At 59.2% G+C, this 13,827-nt stretch overlaps 2 protein-coding genes across 3 annotated transcripts in view; both read right to left on the minus strand.

The window, feature by feature from the left end:
- The window catches only part of CCDC57 (coiled-coil domain containing 57), a 95,827-nt gene that overhangs the window by 63,990 nt on the left and 18,010 nt on the right, over positions 1-13,827 (minus strand). For both annotated transcript variants that reach the window (XM_055314453.1, XM_055314510.1), the window contains exons 8-11: positions 12,920-13,120; positions 9,286-9,444; positions 5,775-5,937; positions 5,298-5,432 (exon numbers count right to left, since the gene is read on the minus strand). In XM_055314453.1, the coding sequence (XP_055170428.1) occupies positions 5,298-5,432; positions 5,775-5,937; positions 9,286-9,444; positions 12,920-13,120 (658 nt within the window). The remainder of the gene's footprint in view (positions 1-5,297; positions 5,433-5,774; positions 5,938-9,285; positions 9,445-12,919; positions 13,121-13,827) is intronic.
- On the minus strand, positions 7,710-8,141 carry LOC129503127 (peptidyl-prolyl cis-trans isomerase NIMA-interacting 4-like). Its single transcript, XM_055315094.1, has one exon. It carries the CDS (start codon positions 8,103-8,105, stop codon positions 7,710-7,712), a length of 396 nt encoding a protein of 131 aa, XP_055171069.1. The 5' UTR covers positions 8,106-8,141.

The raw sequence follows: 13,827 nt of genomic DNA on the forward strand, positions 1-13,827 counted from the left end.
CTTCCTTCTCCGCTACTGGGGCAGCTGGTGTGGAAAAGACAGGCAGGCAGAGTGCCCACGGGGAGGGCCGCTGCGGGTGTGCGACGGCGCATCGCCGTGGAAGACCGTCTGACGGCTCCTCCAAGGGTCAAACAGAGTGACTCCCGACCCACACTCCGCTCCTGAGCGTAAGCCCAAGAGAACCAAAAACACACGGCCCCGGCAAAACCTGCACACGTGTGTTCACGGCAGCATTTTTCACAGGAGCCAAAACGTGCAAACACAACCGTCCACCAACGGATGAATGAATCAAAAAAACGTGGCAAGATGGAGCAATGTTCAGCCATGAAGAGGAGTGAAGCCCTGACACACGCGATCCCCCAGGTGAACCGTGAAGACACGCTCCGTGGCCGTCAGAACCTGAGCACGGTCGCAACCACAAACACACTCAGGGAAAGGAAGGAAAATGGGCGTAAAAGGAAAAGAACAGAAGAGAATTTTATTTATCTTTTTAAAAGATCTATTTATTTCAGAGAGAGAGCCAGTGCATGGAGGGGGGGGAGAAGCAGACACCCCTGAGCAGGGAGCCCCACGTGGGGACTCGATCCCAGGACCCGGGGTCAGGACCTGGGCCGAACGCAGATGCTCAACCACTGTGTCACCCAGGAGCCCCCAGAAGATAATTTTAGAAGAACCAGAATTTCTGGAGAGACGAGAAAGACATCATTTGAAATAATAAATTCACTGAGGACGGCCTGGGAGCAGACCAGACGGCGCAGGAAGGAGGGAGAGACGGGAGCATCAACAGGCTCCGCGGAAGAAGTCCTTCAGTTACGACACGCTGGCCGCGGTACCTTCGGATTGATGAGAACATAAGACCACAGGTGCAAGAAGTCCACCAAACTCAAAGCAAGATAAACACAAAGAAAATCCCACCAAACAGCACGTCATCATCAAATTCCTAAAACAGATCAGAAATAGAAAATGCCCAAAAGCGACGAGAACACAGCACACTCGGCACACACAGGCACAGATACCAGGTTTCTGCTGACTTCTCGTGACAGCCACTGGAATCCACGGGACAGAGGGAGGGTGGGCGTGCGGCGTGCAGGAAGGGGACGCCCCACGGCCCCGCATCCACGCTCAGCGGTGGCGTCCTGCGGAAATGGCAGCGACACAGGCTACGGCCCTGAGCACAGGGCTTCACCGCGGCGGGCCCGCTGCTGGCTGTCAACACCAGAAAGTCAGATGAGCTCCAAGAACTGAGGGTCTGCTGACCCGCTGGCAGGGAACCACGACGCCTGAACGAGGGGGGCAGGGAGCGCAGCCCCGCAGACTGCCTGGTCCTGGTCTGAGCCCTAGGAGAGCCCCTGGCACAGACACGGGCCTGCAGGGTCCCCCCGACACATGGACACGGGACTGCAGGACCCTACTCCGTCCGGCATGGACACAGGCCTGTGGGGTCCCCTCCCCACATGGACACGGGCCTGCAGGGTCACCCCACACACATGGACACAGGCCTGCAGGGCCACAGCTGTGCTCACCACGTGAGGGGGCCGCCGCCCCAGTGCCGCCCGGCCTGCAACTCCCAGCCCCCTGCAGCCCCAGTCGGCGAGCTCCCGGGGACGCACGAGCACAGCCTGCGCACCAGGGCGGCGGGGGCTAGCCGAGCATCTCAGCGGCCGCCCGGAAGGGATGGGCTGTGCGGTGCGACACACAACCATTTCCGTCGTGTTTTGAAGAATTACAATGATGTAAAAAACAGTCACTGCACAAGTGGTAAAACCTCCAAATCCGATAGCAAGACCTGACCTGTCCAGAGAGCACGTGCCCGGGAACACGGACGAGGTCCACACGGAGAGGCCGCCAGAGCCGCAGCACAGCACCCCGAAGGTCCGCCCCGGGGAAGGCCGCGGCCTCTGGCAACGTGCGCCGATGAGCCCGCGGCGAGCCTCGTGCTGGGTCACGCCCCCCGTTCACGCTTTGTGAAGGGGACGCGTGGCGCAGACGAAGGCTCCGACACTCCAGGTAACGAGGCCCGCCACTCATTCGGGTCCACAGAAGGGACAGAGGCTGCACGCGGCAGCGCTTGGGGCCCCACAGGAGCTGAGCGGCCGGACCCGGGCCCCCCTGGTTCCACAGGCCGCGCCGCTAAGCTGAAATTGCTGGATTTCTGCGGCGGCCACGCGGTGCTTCTCCTTCCAGAAGGAAGCGAGTTTTTTATCTCCCGAACACAGGCCCCAGCTTCCCAACGCCGCCGGCACACCGTCCCCGGCTCGCTCTGCACCCGCGCTGCAGTCCAGCCCCGACCCCCTGCTCAGGGCTCCCCTGGACACTGCAGGCAAAGGGACCACCATCTCCCTGCAAACGTCCACCCCCTTCCTGTGCCCTTCAGGACGTTTCCCACCAAGCCTCCCAGCTGCTCCCGCACAAGGGGCCTGTCGCTGGCCCGGCCCTGCTCAAACGCCTCCTCTGCTGCTTGTGGGACAGGGACCACCCGTCTCGGGGTCTTCCCTCCTAGTGTGCGACGGAGAGACCGCATTAGCCCCAAGCCCCTGGGCAGCCCGGCCAGCTCCGAGAGCCAGGGTCTCATCTGTGACACGGCGTGGCAATGAAGCCTTGAGGGCACAGCCCTGCCCCCCCCCCCCCCACGCCCTGTGCCGGGAGGGCCTGTGCTTTGCGGGACAGACACGGCGGGATGACCAATACCATCCCTGCCGGGGCTGCACGCACACAACTTGGGCCCGGGGGGAAGACGGTGCGGCCACGGGCACAGCGGGTATTGCTGGCTCATCCTCCTCGTACTTGCCAGGGGCCCACCTAGACTGCTTGGGCAGCCTACCCGGTGACCACTGCATCCTTCCCACATGGCCCATCGCTCACCTGCCAGTGGGTCCTTGCCCCACGGCACAGAGGGACCCACAGGGCTTAGGGGCCGTCCTCCCACTGTGTCAACCACTGCACAGCATCCTCCTGCTGTTGATCCTGGCTCTGAGGCCCCACGTCTCTGACCACCTTGCAGTGTGGCCTGCTGCGTCCCCCTCACCCTGGCTCCGGGCCCCAAGGCCAGGCCCCCCACAGGATCCGAGGTGTGCACATGAATGGGCAGGAGCGGGGTGACTTCCCAGCATGGTGGGCGGGGTATGACCTTCATGTGACTCCCAGGACAGCCCTGCCTCGCACACCAACCGCAGGGTGAGCACCAGCACGCAGGGCGCAGCCAGAGGCCCAGGGCCGCTTCCCCTCTGCAGCGGGCACGTGAGCCGTGCGTGCTCTCCTCTCTGCAGCCTGGCTACTGTGCACGCTGGTGCAAGCAGGCCCGTGGACGGGCGCCGGCCTGCAGTTGCCCTTCCCGCCCCCCAGGCTGATGACGGATGGCGGAGGGGACAGGCTGCTGGAAAGGTCCTCAGGCGGATCCCAGTAGCTCTGTTCTCCCGAACAACCGGCTGAGTGACTTTTCGTAGAAGGACAGAGGTCGGGTGGTGGAAGCAGGACGGTGCCGACACACCACCTGGCACTGTCCCAGAAGGCGCCTCTCCCGTGGCTTCCCTCGGGGGCCGTGAGGTGGACGCATGCTGGGCTGCGGCTTCCTGGGATGCTGCCTGTGGGCCACATGCCTCACACTGGATGCCAACGCTCCCTCAGAGACTCTGCGGAGAACCTTCCCGCCCCTGCCAGCCTCCGGTGCTCACCCACTCCCCTTGGTGCCCCCTCTGGGGCCACGTCGCTCCCCACACTGCCTCCGCCGGCACCTGGCCTGCTCCCCGTGTCCCCGTCCCCCCGTGCTGTTCTGTGCATAAGGACGCCAGTCATACCAGACGAGGGCCCACCTGCTCCCAGGTGACCTCGTCTGAGCCGCCCACAGCCACAGCGACCCTGTCTCCCCGGAAGGCGGCACCCGGGGGGCTGGTGGCGAGGACCCCGACCTGTCCCTTCGGGGCCACCGTTCAGCTTGTGGGCACCTCACGGTCAGTGTCAGGCTCTGGGCGGCTCTCCATCAGTGAAGGGATCTTGTGGGGAGGAAACGGCCATGGCTGCATGTCGGTGCCTCAGATGCCACGTGTGAAGACATGTGTTTTTGGGATAAACTCCAGCCCCTTAGTCCTGTCCCTCCTGGAGAGACGCGGGCCTCAGTCCAGGAGGGCCCCGGCTGCTCGTGGATTCCCGCCCGTGCACCCTCCGACATCAGCGCCGAAGCTACCAGGACGGGAAGCATTCCTGACAATTTCTAAAGTGAGGAAGTGATCCGACCCTGTGGCCCGCGGTGCAGCAGGAAAGACACCGGTGCCCCTGCCACCCGCTGACCCCCCGCACCCCAGCCTTCCTGCCGCTGGGGAGCCTCCGCGCTCCACACAGATGCCGGGTCAGCGTCCTGGGCTCTGACAACGCCCACAACGACCCAGACGTCATCATCAAACGTCAACTCTGACTCTGCGAGAACTTAACATTTTTGAGGGAAGAAGCAGAGGTCCTGGGCTCCAGGCAGGTTAGGACAAGGCAGGAGCATACACCTCGGGTCAGGGCCCACACGCTCTACTGACCGGCTGGGCGCCCAAACGGTAACTCTCCCAACACCGGTTAGGAGCTGAGCCTACGCACAGGCGGCCACCGCAGCGTCTTGGAGGAAACCTTGCCCCCCCAGGTCCCTGTGAGAAGCCAGAAGTCAGAGCAGCTGCGGGCTTTGGGGGAGACGGGGACCGGTGGGGAGGGGCGTGCCCGCAGGCTGGGCGCCCTGGACACACTCATGGCAAACCTGAGCCACGCACTAAAGATCTGTGTGTCTCACTGTATGTAAGCAGGAGGCCTGGAAAGATCCTCCCGCACTGCCTCCCGGTCGGCTCCCCGGCCTCGCGCCGGCCCTGCCCCCCGACCGAGGACCTCGGGGCTGTGGGCTCGGAGCCTGGCCCTGCCCCTCCCAAGCTGCCCCACAGGGTCCCTGCATCTGCACCACAGCACCGGCCTCAGCACCAGATCGGAGGGCCAGCAGACAAGGTTCTCGGGCGGCCTGGCACTGGGAGGCACTCGGGTGGCACGCGGTAGTCCCGCCGGGCAGGATCACGGCACACGGCAACCCACGCCACAGCAGTGTTACAGTGACTGTCTGGATGGCATGATGTTTGAACGTGGGGTTTTCTGAGGTTTTGAGAGACAAACAAGAGTCTGCGTCCAGAGTTGCTGTGGCCCTCTCGGTGTCAGACTGGCAGAGACACTGGGAGGGGCCGGGGCGGGGAAGGTCAGGGCTGAGGGGAGGCTCGAGGAGCGGGCTGCTGGGGCCCTGGCGTCGCCGGCGGAGGCCCAGTGAGGGCGTTGGCACTGACCTGTACCTCCTTGTCGGGGAGGAGCCCACGTGTCCTCAGCGCCTCCACGGCCCGGTCCCTCTCCAGGCTCAAGGCCTGCAGCACCACCTCCTGGTCACGCAGCGTCCGCTCGGTCTCCTGCAGCTTGGCAGCAGCCTGGAACACACGGAACACACGTGGGGCTCAGTTCCCGCCGGGAGGGCTCCCGGGCCGCAGTGCCAGCCTCGGGGTCCTTCTTGGGGAGATGGCAGGCGCCCGAGCGAGTGGCCCGCGTGGCCCAGGATCCCAGCACAGGCGCCGAGGGGCACTGCTGCCATGATAAACACTAAAATGCTACGGGCGGCTGCGGGCAGGAGAGGGACGCGCTCCATTCCTTAATGTTTGCTGCTCAGGGAGGCTCCGCAGTTTCCAACTGGAACGATGACGTGGCGAGAGCCCAGAGCCCTCCTCCCGGCCCGCCCGGCGCAGGATGAACCCGATGGGGCTGGGGGTGCAGACCTGATCTCGCGCCTCGGTCAGGGCCTGGATCAGGTCCTCGGACTTGCGGTAGTGGTCCCTCTCCACGCTGTCACAGCGCTGCCGCCAGTCCAGCTCCAGCTGTGCCCGCTCACGCTCCAGGCACCGCTCCCTGTCCGCTGCCGCCGACAGCTGCTGTTTGTACCTGCGGGATGGGACAGCCCGGACATTACCGTGTTGGACGTGAAAAGCAGAGCTGTGCTGCAGGCGACGGGGTGGAGGGAGGGCGCCGCCACGTGGCAGTCGGGCCCCTGTGGGCCAGCCCCCACTCCCCGGGGCTCTCGGGAACATGACATGCTCAGGGGTTGCAGCCGGGAGGAGCCTGTGCAGTGTAGACACCCACGCACGGGCAAGCTCGGGTCCAGAGAGGAGTGGGCGGCAGGGAGGGACTCCCAACACCAAAGAAGCCAGCAGCATGGAAGGTCAAACTCAGGAAACACAAGAACTGATTTGTAAGAAGAGAGGGGAGGAAAGCCAACAAACTTGAAGAAAAAAAAAAGAAGTGATTCCAGCAGAGAAATGTGAGATTTCAGAGCTGCGAGGAGCGAGCACTGGAGAGCACGGGAGTGCGGGCAGAGGGGAGCAGAGAGCTTGGAGCCGCCAGGACACACACAGAGCCCTCCAGAGAGGACCCGCGTCCATCTAAGAGCAGGTCCAGGGAGATCAGGATGCAAGAGACGAAGGAGGAAAGCCAGCACGACCGGGGGATGCACATCCTTGGACCAGACGAGCTCGCGAGCACTAGGCGGGGAGCGGCACAGACGCCCTGTGCACTGTGAGTCCCAGCTAGAAAGAGGAGGGTGAGGGACAGCAGTGCCAGAGGGGCGCCGGGCTCCCCGTCGGCCACACGGGGGCAACGCACACTGGGAGGCTCTGGGTGGCCCCTGCCCGGGTGGCCGGGCTGCGAGCACCACAGGACCCACACGCCCCAGCACTGCGCCTGGAGGGAGTCTCCTGCTGGCCCTGAGACGCGGCAGCCGCACGGTGACCGCGGGGTCAGGGCCTGTGGGTGCCTACGGCTCACAGCCGCTGGGAAGGACTCTGCTGCCAGCCTGAAGCAGCCCGGGAAGAAAGGCAGCCTGGCCGACACCGCGGTCCCCACCTAGTGAGACCCTCTGTCGGGGACCCAGCTGAGCGAGCCGGACTCCTGACCACAGAAACCCAGGTAATAAAAGGGACGTTTGGGGATCCCTGAGTGGCCCAGAGGTTTAGCGCCGCCTTCAGCCCAGGGCCTGATCCTAGAGTCCCGGGATTGAGTCCCATGTCGGACTCCCCGTGTGGAGCCTGGTTTTCTCTCTGCCCATGTCTCTGCCTCTTTCTCTCTGTCTCTCATGAATAAATAAATTAAAAATATTAAAAAAAAAATCCAGGGGAGCAAAATGATTTGGAATTGAGCATCCTACACCCAGCAACTCAGCACTCCTCCTCAAGAAGGCACACCTGGGGACAACTTCAGACACAAAGGCTCAGAGCAGGGAGATGGGGCCTCACAAGCTGGGGAGAGCCCACTTGTTCGTTTTTTAAAAAGATTATTTATTTATTTATTTATTTATTTATTTATTGATTGATTGATTGATTGATTGAGAAGGAGCAAGTGAGAGAGCTGGGGGAGTGGCAGAGGGAGAAAAAAATCCCAAGCAGACTCTGGACTGAACCCAGAGCCCGATGTGGGGCTCAACCTCACAACCCTGAGGTCATGGCCTGTGCTGAAACCGAGAATCAGCCGCTCAACCAACTGAGCCACCCAGGTGCCCCCGAGTTGTTTATTTTTAAAATGTCCATGGAGGGCCAATACTTTGTTCAACGCCAGGAAATGCCAGCCTGTCCCCTGACCATCACGTGTCCACATGCCCACGCTCCCTGCACTCAGGTCCCAGAGTAGGTTCTGTGTCCACAGAATTAGTCTTTCATACCATTTTATTTTCTCCCTTCAACCATAATAATATGATATCCAAATTCTGTCCTAATTGGAGGGTCGGTAAGCACAGGCTTATCTGGCCCACTTACAGGCAAGGCAAATGCTGCTTCTTGAAATGGTCCCACCATGGAACCTCTGGTCATCCAACCCAAGTCGCCCCCTTGCCTGGCTTTATCTTCACTATACTGTGTGGCCACTTCATTGAATCTCATTCCAGACTTTAACTTTCCCATGGCTTCCATGATTTTCCCATGTTTTTCACACAGAATGTGTCTAACCTTTATTGTATTACCACCACCTTTGGGACCCTGGGCCTTCTTGTCAGAACTGTCGCTCTCGGAGGCGGCTCCCCCTTTCCCCCCTTTCCTGGAACCGCTCTTTCCCTTGGGCGGCATCTCCGAAAACTGCGACCGAACCCTCAATGGCTTCCTTCGCCGCACTGTCCACAGAATTAAAGTAGAAACCAGTAACAAAAAGATTTCTGGAAATCTCAAAATGACGGGAAACTCAGCAACACATTTCTAAACAGCCCATGGACCACAGAAGAAATCACAAGGAAAATTAGAAAGTATTTTTAATGAAATAATATCAAAATATGTGGGACGTAGCAAAGTAGTGCTCAAAAGGGAAATTCACAGCATGACACGCTTACGTTTGTTAGAAAAGAAGAAAGGTCCAAAAATTATAATCGAGGACCCCACCATTAGAAGCTGTCAAAAGAACATCAAATTAAGGCCAAAGGACGAGAAGAAAGAAAATAACGAAGATGAGAGTAGGTATCAGTGAAAGTAAAATTCCAGAAAACAACTGAGAAAAGTCAATGAAACCAAAGGCAATTTCTTTAAAAAGATTGGTAAAATCAAGAGATCTCCAGCCAGACTGACGGAGAACAGGTCCACACACCTGGGGAGACACGACCACCACCGCCAGCTTCGTACCAGTAACGTCAATGACGGCGGGAAATGGGCAAACTCCCCCAAAGACAAAACTGACACAGAAACACAGGAAACCTGCAACACGCACGCAGAGGAGCCAGACGCAAAGCGCACCCGGGTGCCTTGGGGCTCGGGGGGACTGCGGGGCGCCGGCAGGCCCGGGACAGGATTCAGTCTCGGCTGTAGGGGTGGCTGAGAGGGGTACACGCGGGTCAAGATTCACCAACCATACAGGTGAAGTGAGTGCATCTTCTTATATTTAAATTATTCCTGGAGAGGACACGCTCTTTACCCAAGCACTCACTCCGTCTGATGAGGTGTCAGCAGTCGGGCAGGCAACACGAGGGGTGACTGCACATGGGACCAAGCAGCAAGACCGCGGCCTGGTGCCCAGGAAAGGCCTTCTCCGGCCGCCCGTCCATCACCCCACCCTGCGAGCTCCTCCTCACCCTTGCTCTCCCTTCTCACGACCAGATGTTTGTTTTCTGTTTCCTGTTTCTCATCTTTTTCCCTCGACAGGATGTGAGGCCGGGGCCTTGATTCTGTTCCCGTTTGTACCCTGAGCGCCCAGCATGGCACCGGGGCCCCTGGGAGGCGTGCGGGGAGAAGACCCCCGTGGGGAGGAGGTGGGGGCAGTCACCTTCCGACGTCCTGCTGGCACCGGGCCAGATGTGCCTTGAGCTCCCCTGCTTCCTCCTGCAGCGACTGAATCTGAAGGTCCCTGGAGATTATGTCCTTGGACAGCTGAGCAACCTGGGCATCCCAGCCCGACCTCAGAGTCAATGCATCTTCCCGAAGTCTGCACAAAGAAGGGGAGCTGCGTGAATATGGGCGTGCGGCCCCCTCAAGCTTTCTTTTACGTGGCGCCCCCAACACACACGCGCAGCCCTCAAAGGAAGTCGACACCGGGGGGTCTCCTCCACACCCACGTCTCCACATCAGGCGGAGACCTCCTCGCCCAGATTGCGAAACAGTCGTACCCAAGAAGAAATATCCACCCAACCATCCCACCCACCCCGGTGTCCACTAAAGACCTACAACAGGCCAAGCCGACGCCGGCTGTTCAGGGGATGGGTGAGCCATGGAGGCCTTGGGGTGGCCACGCCTCGTGCAGCCCCCCACGTGGACGTTCAACAGCTTTTTCAAATTCAACAGTAAAATGAGGCCGTACAGAACCCTTTCCACCTCCCAGTAGAATCTCACCAACACTTGGGTAAATTTACCCCCGGAGAGAAACTAGAGAAGACACCTAGAGACACAGGCTGGGGAAGCCATAGCACCGGCTGTGCGACGGGCCGCCGGGTCCCCCGCCCGCAGCCCGGGCCGCTGGCTTCCCTGTCATTCCAGGGAGCGGTGCGGATCGCCACCTCCGGGGGGGGAGCAAGCCCCGCCTGGAGGCATCGAGACCTTCGGGCCCAGCTGCCGACCTGTCTGGAAGCAGCACGTCGTAAATGTGGGGTCACAGACGTTCTCAGAGGAGAGAGTCTGTCAAAACAGAGTTCCCAGCGTTATTTTTAGCCACAGGAAAAAGACCATTTTTCTTCATATGCTTTCAACAAATCCTTTTTAGTACAATTCGTGCAAACTCACCCTGACCCTTACCTAAAATAACATGGCCTGTTCTGAATCACAGAGGGCTGCACAGGGTAGGGAACCTCAGAGCACACCCAGGTACGACACTGTGCAGGTGACAGGAGTGTGGGCCCGCTCCGGGACCGCAGGGCGGCCGGGTGACAAAGTGCAGGCAGGGACCGTTGCCAGGGTGGCACATGTGACCGACATGGCACATGTGACCGATACATGTGACCCTGGAGCCGCGTCCCCACAGGTCTGGGCCTCCGCTGGTTGCGCTGCAGCACCACCAAGTGTCTGACACGGTGGGGGGTGAGGGCTCTCCTCCGGCTACGCTCCCAACCACACGTCACCAAGAGGCTGGCTGGACACAAACACCCGGACCCCGTTCTGGATTCGTCACCCATTTGTTAGCAATTCTAAGGGGCAGAGGACCTCGGCCAGCAGGTAACCCGTCACTGAGGCTTTTCCCGACTTTCCAGATAGGAAAGAGCGGCTGCAGCCCTAGAGGTCACCTGCCCAGGCCTCAGATAGCATCAGGGAACTTCTGCTCGGACTTCCTGCTGCACTCCCCGACTCTGCTCCTATGCACCCCAAGTGTGGCAGCTCCCTCCCCCACGAGAGGACGGGAGAAGCTGCTGGAACTCAGGAGCTGCATTTGTAGGTCTTCTCAGTTTTGAAAGACACCGACCAAGCCATCTGCCTCCCACAGGGTCTGCTTGTGCTCCCAAGTACACTCTGGCTCCTGCTCGAATTTGCTCGGACCAACCCAGCCCAGTACGGTCGGAGCTCTGGAGAGCGGGGTGCTCCCCCTGAGAATCGGGTGTGCTGCTGACCACGGGGCCGCGGGCCACACATGGCTCCTGAGCACGTGGCTGGTCTGAATTGAGAGGTAGCTTCAAAAGTTAGCACCCCGAAAATGTAAAATACCTCCCATAGTAAAATACCTCCTGTAGTAATTCTTTTAGGCAAAATATCATTTGGTTTTTATATGGATTACCTGTTAATGACATGCAACATGATTAAATTCCCTTCTGTCTTTTTGTGCCTTAACTGTGGGCACTGGAAGTGGCCTGTGTGGCCGGTCGTGATCTGTGGTATGTGACACGGTCGGGTTCCCGCAACGCCTCGTGGGGCCACGGCCTCTCTACTGTGGCGTTCACGACCCGATGGTCTCAGGTAAATCATCACAAATATGCCCAAAGAAATAAATACCTCAAAATCTGGGCTGTTTTTGTTGCTGGTTTTCTTCTTTTTTTTTTTTTAAGATTTTATTTATTTATTTTTATTTATTCATGAGAGACACAGAGAGAGACAGAGAGAGGCAGAGACACAGGCAGAGGGAGAAGCAGGCTCCATGCAGGGAGCCCGACGTGGGACTCGATCCCGGGTCTCCAGGATCACACCCTGGGGTGCAGGGGGCGCTAAACCGCTGCGCCACCCGGGCTGCCCTGTTGCTGGCTTTCACACAGCGCGTGTCTTAGTATGAGAAGACACAGGCTATGATGGTGAGCGCAGGTGGAAGGAGGCCAGCCTGGGGCTGCTACACAAGGAACTTCGAAGATTCCCAAGAGCAGCCCAGAGAAGGGCCCACGCGAAGCCCCGAGCCCAGGGTACGACGGGAACACACACACCCGTTAGACCGTCACTCCTGCTTCTCTAACTACTGCGGCTTGCATCGAACAGATCAAACAAGGCTGTTTGCTCAATCTAAGGAAATCTTCCTGAAAAAGCTTTAACTTCCTGGTGCTGCACGGTAAGAGCCACCGTCCCCCTGATGGCAGTATAATTTGGCAGAGCACCCTCTCAGAGCCGGGCACATGTCCCAAACATACAGTAAGTGCTAAGTAAGGTGAACACGAGCCAATGACCGTGTTGACCATCTTAATCATTTTTAGTAAACACAGCTTCTCCAAGGATCACCTCCCCACTGGCAGCCAGTGGAGTCCAACTCCAAGTCCATTTCCAATGGTCCTACATGCATGTGTGTCGGCCTGGACGCTACACACGGCAGCCTGGTCGACACGTTGGAAAGAAAACTGGGTTTAGTAAGAAAGCAGTTAATGGAGAAATTGTAATCCCTGTGCAAACAGTGCATCTGCTGCTTGCAAACCAGTCTGGCAGCTCCTCAAATGATCAAACCATCGGATCCACCAATTCCCCTTCTGGATAGATCCCCCCTGAAATTTTAGAGACACCTGAATAGGTATTTGCACACTTATGTCCACAGCAGCCAAAAGGTGGACACGATCCAAGTGTCCATGGACAGATGAGTGGGGAAAGAAAACGTGGTCCATCCACACCTCAGAGCCCTACTCAGCTGCAGAAAGGAAGGACATCCTGTCACCGGCGACATGGGTGGGCCTGCAAGGCATTATGGTGACAGACACGGGAGGATTCCACTCACAAGAGCGACCTGGGGTCAGCCGTGTCACAGACACCGAGCCCAGACAGGCTTCCGGGAGGTTGGGGGGGATGGGAAGTCAGTCTGGTGGCTGCACAACAACACGAATGTACTTAACGCCAGCAAACTGTGCGCTTTACATGGTTAACATGGAAGTTATACACTTCGTATATTTTCCCACAAATGATCGCATACGTTCACACATACGCAGACACGCACACACTCCTGTGGACAACAGAGGAGACAAAGCGCTAGGGAAGACGACCAGAGGGCTGCCGAGACGCCCGCCCGCACTCACCGGTCCACGGCGGCATCCTTCTCCTTCAGGGCGTCGGCCTGCCTCCACTCTGCCCTGCGGAGCTGCAGCTCCAGGGTCTCGCAGCGGGCCTGCAGCTCCAGGGCCCGGGCCTCCAGCGCCTTCAGCTGCTCCGCGTGGGCCTCCTTCACGGCCGCCAGCGCCACGTCCCTCTCCCGGGCCAGGTGGTCGAGCTCCTGGTGCCTGCAACAGGTGGGGCACGGCAGTGTACACACCCCCGCCCCGGGTCCCGCACCTCTGACCTCAGCTGCAGCACACCCACCTGCTCACACTCCTCAGGGAGACACTGGCTCAACAGCTCAGATGTCAGGTCCTTGCACGACTCTGGAGCTCAACACCCCCCAGAAGAGAACATCCACAACAGGAGCTCTAGTAGAGCCGTCCTGCCACCACCCTGCCGGCTTTCCGACCAGCCCCCGAGAGCAGGGCACAGGCAATGCGCTGCCTCTGCAGCCCAGCAGCATCCCCCGGAACCTGGGGCTCCCCTGTGACTTGGGGCCATGGGACGCCAGCCGTGCTTCTGTCTTTGCAGGAAATGCCAAGCCTATGAGATGTCCACGGCCAGGACAGACGCTCATCTTGACAGAGCACCAATCTGGCAGGTGTTGTGCGGACAGCTGACGGGCAATGCTCAGGACTTTTTATGCTTTTACTCTAGTTGGTTTCAATAAAAAGTTAAATACACTAAAAAATAAAATTTGGGACACCTGGGTGGCTCAGCGGTGGAGCGTCTGACTTTGGCTCAGGGCGTGACCCTGGGGTCCCGGGATCGAGTACCACGTCAGGCTCCCTGCATGGAGCCTGCTTCTCCCTCTGCCTGTATCTCTGCCTCTCTCTGTGTGTCTCATGAATAAGTAAATAAAATCTTTAAAATATATATATACATAATT

Source organism: Nyctereutes procyonoides, unplaced genomic scaffold, assembly GCF_905146905.1.
Source record: "Nyctereutes procyonoides isolate TBG_1078 unplaced genomic scaffold, NYPRO_anot_genome, whole genome shotgun sequence".
NCBI lineage: Eukaryota > Metazoa > Chordata > Mammalia > Carnivora > Canidae > Nyctereutes > Nyctereutes procyonoides.